The sequence below is a fragment of the Monopterus albus genome, unplaced genomic scaffold, assembly GCF_001952655.1.
Source record: "Monopterus albus unplaced genomic scaffold, M_albus_1.0 scaffold451.1, whole genome shotgun sequence".
Classification (NCBI taxonomy): domain Eukaryota; kingdom Metazoa; phylum Chordata; class Actinopteri; order Synbranchiformes; family Synbranchidae; genus Monopterus; species Monopterus albus.
In genome coordinates this window covers 57,712-62,286 of record NW_018128331.1, presented here as the reverse complement: position 1 = coordinate 62,286, position 4,575 = coordinate 57,712, and the positions used below count along the sequence as shown (strand labels likewise).

General features: G+C 44.1%; 1 protein-coding gene across 1 annotated transcript in view; it reads left to right on the top strand.

Annotated features, from left to right (window-relative positions):
* Window positions 1-3,634, top strand: part of LOC109952289 (UTP--glucose-1-phosphate uridylyltransferase-like) — a 10,948-nt gene extending 7,314 nt beyond the window's left edge. The window contains exons 4-9 of the mRNA XM_020587288.1: window positions 798-983; window positions 1,088-1,221; window positions 1,573-1,870; window positions 1,950-2,147; window positions 2,579-2,821; window positions 3,410-3,634. Coding sequence (XP_020442944.1) covers window positions 798-983; window positions 1,088-1,221; window positions 1,573-1,870; window positions 1,950-2,147; window positions 2,579-2,821; window positions 3,410-3,619 — 1,269 coding nt within the window. The 3' untranslated portion in view covers window positions 3,620-3,634. The remainder of the gene's footprint in view (window positions 1-797; window positions 984-1,087; window positions 1,222-1,572; window positions 1,871-1,949; window positions 2,148-2,578; window positions 2,822-3,409) is intronic.
* The last annotated feature ends 941 nt before the right edge of the window (window positions 3,635-4,575 follow it).

Here is a 4,575-nt window from a genome sequence, read left to right as displayed (position 1 = left end):
TCGATGGTGTGTGTCGTGGCTGTTTGCTGTCTAATGTAACATTAACCTGGCAGTTCGTGCAGAGCAGTGCAGCCGAGTCCAGCACAGGGTCCAGTAGTTGTACAGTCTCAGGAAACACGCAGCATAAAGTTAGTGACTTCATATCTCTAAAATAATGAAGTCATTTTTGTATTTTCTACCAAGAACTTAACACCTTTTGCTATGAACCATAATGTTTTTAAAAGGTCAGTTCACTGAAATAGCATCTGGTCATGTGTTGATTTAGGTTTGAGCACTACAACACAGTGGAGGTTTAAAGGGCAGATTATTTGGTTTTCTCTGAGGTCTGTCATAAATATCAACCCTCCACCACACTGACAGGTTTATGTGCAGGTCTGCTACTAGCAGGCTGTTTTCACGTTCCTTTGTTATTGGGGGGGGGTCTGTTTGCTCCCCTGACGTCTGAGTTTCAAACATGGACATGCAAACCAAATTTATGATGAGAAAGACAAAAGCTGTGAGCACATCCAGCCTGAACCACCAAAAATTCTTGAAGAATAAATTTATGTAGCATTTTGACCAACATGGTCAATAATTTGCTAACTGTTAGTTGCAGTCTCCCTGTTCTCTGTTACTAGATTGTTTTGAATCAACTAAGAAAAAAAAAGAGACATGGCGTCTAAACTCTGAGCCAGACTGTAAACATATACGCAGGGGATCTTTCAATGAAAGTGTTTTCAGCTGTTGTCCATAACACAGTACAAACCACAATCATTGTCCCTTTAAACCGGTGTCCTTGCTTCACTGTGTCCCATCAGATCCAGCCCTACGAGAAGATCAGAACCAAGGGTCACCCTGACAACATCACCACCAGTCTCAACAAGCTTGCTGTGGTCAAACTGAACGGTGGTCTGGGAACCAGCATGGGCTGCAAGGGCCCCAAGAGTCTGATCAGCGTCCGCAACGAGAACACCTTCCTGGACCTGACGGTGCAGCAGATTGAGGTAGAGATGCTCAAAACTCAAAGCAGGAAGCAGTTGTGATGGCTGAACCGGCGAGGACCGGGCTGCACTGACCTCTGCTGTGCTCTCTCAATCTCTACTTTCAGCATCTGAACAAAACCTTTAACGCCAACGTGCCGCTCGTTCTCATGAACTCCTTCAACACCGACGAAGACACAAAGAAGATTCTGCAGAAGTACAAACACCACCAGGTCACCATCCACACCTTCAACCAGAGCAGGTGCAGCACACATACATTTGTGTGGTTGTGTTTGTGAAGATAATCATGTATTGCCCAGCCCCTTCCTCTAATCTGAGAGGTGCAGTAACTAAGATCCCCCCACTGTCTGATAACCCCAGTGACAGTGGGACAGGACATGGTGTCTCCCACCTTATCTTGGATGGTCGTCGGCTGTGATCATCTTTCCATCATAGTTTTTTATCAGAAAGTTATTATATTGGTAAAATGCACATTCCTGTTTTCTCAAAATTTATTTTAATAATATTTTGGGAGAACCATCTGAATTTGTCTCATGCAACATCTGTCTTGATAAGTGTTTTTCAGATCAGTGTTGAATTTTCCTGCTTGCAGGTATCCGAGGGTCAACAAAGAGTCGCTGCTGCCAGTTGCCAAAAACATGGGAATGAGCGGCAATAATGCGGAGGCCTGGTACCCGCCGGGTCACGGAGACATCTACGCCAGCTTCTATAACTCCGGGCTACTGGACAAGCTCATCGCTGAGGGGAAAGAATACATCTTTGTGTCCAACATCGACAACCTGGGCGCCACCGTCGACCTCTTCATCCTGCAGCACCTGATGAGCCGGCCGGCAGACAAACGCTGCGAGTTCATCATGGAGGTCACCGACAAGACCAGAGCCGACGTCAAGGTCAGAAACATTCATTTAGGTGTCCGTTAACTCATTGTATGATGTCGTCCAGGTGTGACACGGCATTTCCTGTGTGCAGGGTGGGACTCTGATCCAGTACGAGGACCACCTTAGACTGCTGGAGATTGCTCAGGTCCCAAAGGCCCACGTTGACGAGTTCAAGTCTGTCACCAAGTTCAAGATCTTCAACACCAACAACCTGTGGATTTCACTGCCCGCCATCAAGAGGCTGCAGGAGAAGAACTCCATGGACCTGGAGATCATCGTCAACCCCAAGGTGACAAACACGCTCAGGGCACTTTACATAGTAGGGTGTAGACCTTAGTGTTATAGAGAAAAACCCAACAAAGCCCCTGTTTCTAATGTTTTATATCACACTTAATTGATTATGGAAGTAGTAGTTGCAGCCCTACATAAGTCCTTAAAAGGAAACAGGTGCTTTTATTTTTTAATGAGGCTCTAAGTTGATCCCACAGTTTTATAGCCTCTGATGCTTAGTGATGAACAACAAATGCTTAAATTGAAAGTTTATTTTAAAAAGACTTGGTAACCAGCATACAAGTGGCGAGGACGCTGAGCAGATGCATGTTTGAGCCTAAATCATTCGAAATGTTAAAAACCTGCCACAGCAGCGGCTGATTCCCACCACGGACTAGAAACAGAGGCAGCGGTGTCCTGCTGTCACTAAACCCCCGAATGTCTCTGCAGACGCTGGATGGCGGTCTGAACATCTTCCAGCTGGAGACAGCCGTTGGTGCCGCCATCAAGAGCTTCAAGAACGCCATGGGCGTGAACGTCCCTCGTAGCCGCTTCCTGCCGGTGAAAACATCATCCGACCTGCTGCTGGTGATGTCCAACCTTTACAGTCTGGAGGCCGGCTCCCTCACCATGAGCAAGAAGAGGGAGTTCCCCACCACGCCGCACGTCAAGCTGGGCAGCTCCTTCACCAAGGTCAGTGCCTGAAAGTTCTATGGTGGTGTCAGTGTCCTACAGAAGCAGCCAGGGTGGTGATGCTCGTAACATCCTGACATTAGCAGCTGGTCATTTTAACTAAGGATCCCAGAGTTAAGTCTTAGGATAATGTACAGAATATGTAATGTACCATCACCGTCTGCACAAAGCTAAGTTAAAATGATTAAATTATAAAATAAGATGGAGCTGATGCTGTGATGTTTTTATAGTGGTAACAGGTTAATATCTCCTTTATTTCAGGACAGTTTTTTCATGGCAATGGAATCGTTTTATCTTTACAAAATAAAAGCTGATCATGAGAAAACATAGTTACATCAAATAAAATAACCGAGTCATGTCAGAGAACTGGATATCGGTCGTGAGAAAGTCTTTTATTTTCTCTTATTATCTCCTTTATCACAGCTTAACCTCCGTGTGTCGAGATAACAGGATTTACATATTGGTGTTAGAAACATTTGTGCTGAATTCAGATACAAACTGTTGTCATGAACTGGAGCAGTAAAACATCTTGACGATGACGATGATGATGATGATGATGATGATGATGATGATGTTGATGTTGTCCAGGTTCAGGAGTTTCTGGCCAGGTTTGAGAACATCCCAGACATGCTGGAGCTCGACCACCTGACCGTGTCCGGAGACGTCACCTTCGGAAAGAACGTGTCTCTGAAGGTAAACGACATGTCCAGTCGCTGGCCGCTGACCTTTGACATTTCACAGCTTTTGAAGAAAATGCACAACTGTTCAAAAGTTCGGGGTCACCTCTTTTTCCATTGAATAACTTTAAATGGTACAAAGCCAAGAAGTAAACTGTCAGAGGTCAAACAAAGTCTCCAAAAATGTTTGTAAATGTCATATAAAACAGGCCTTTTCAGGGGTTAAGTAATTGTCCCAGCGGTCTTTGACTTCAGTTGTAGAAAGCGTGTGCGGGTGTTTGATTACACTGACAACAGGAAACATGGAGGTGAAAGCACACTTTGGACTGGGTGTGTAATTCTACATTTTCTTAAAGGATAAGGTTGGTTATTTTCTACATGAACAGTATTTTCAACTCTCCGCATACAGAGACTAAAACCAACAGAGTTGCCCATACTCACTGCTAATGTTTGTTAGTCCTGGATCAGCTGTGCCACAGACCTCCACTATTCTCCAAACAAGCAGAACTTTTTACAGTGTCTGAGGTAGACTCGACTCCACTGTCCACATGGGAGGCCTCATGCACAGCTGAGTCTTCCTCCTTCAGACGCTGTAAAACATTAAGCTTTTTGGATGCTTTTAACAAGTATGTGTGTCTGGTGTTTTGTAAAGAAGAAACATGTCACCTATGTGGCAGTGTGTCCCTCTGATGTGTTTTTAATCACTTCTGAAGAACAACAGACGTCCATGGCACAGATGAATAACTAATCCACTATGACACTACCATATGGACATCAGGGGATAACCTACAGCAACTATCGGGACAAGTTTCACAGGAACTTGAGAAGATAAAGAAATGGTGTGATAGTAATATGCTGTCCATGAATATGGATAAAACTAAATTTATGGTATTTGGGAATCACAGATAACGAACTGCAAGTGAAAATAGGGGGAGCTAATATAGAACGAGTATATGAAATTAAATTTCTAGGTGTCATAGTGGATGATAGATTCACCTGGAAATCTCATATCAGATATATTCAGCACAAAATAGCAAAAAACATATCGATATTGGCAAGGGTTAGATATATTTTGGA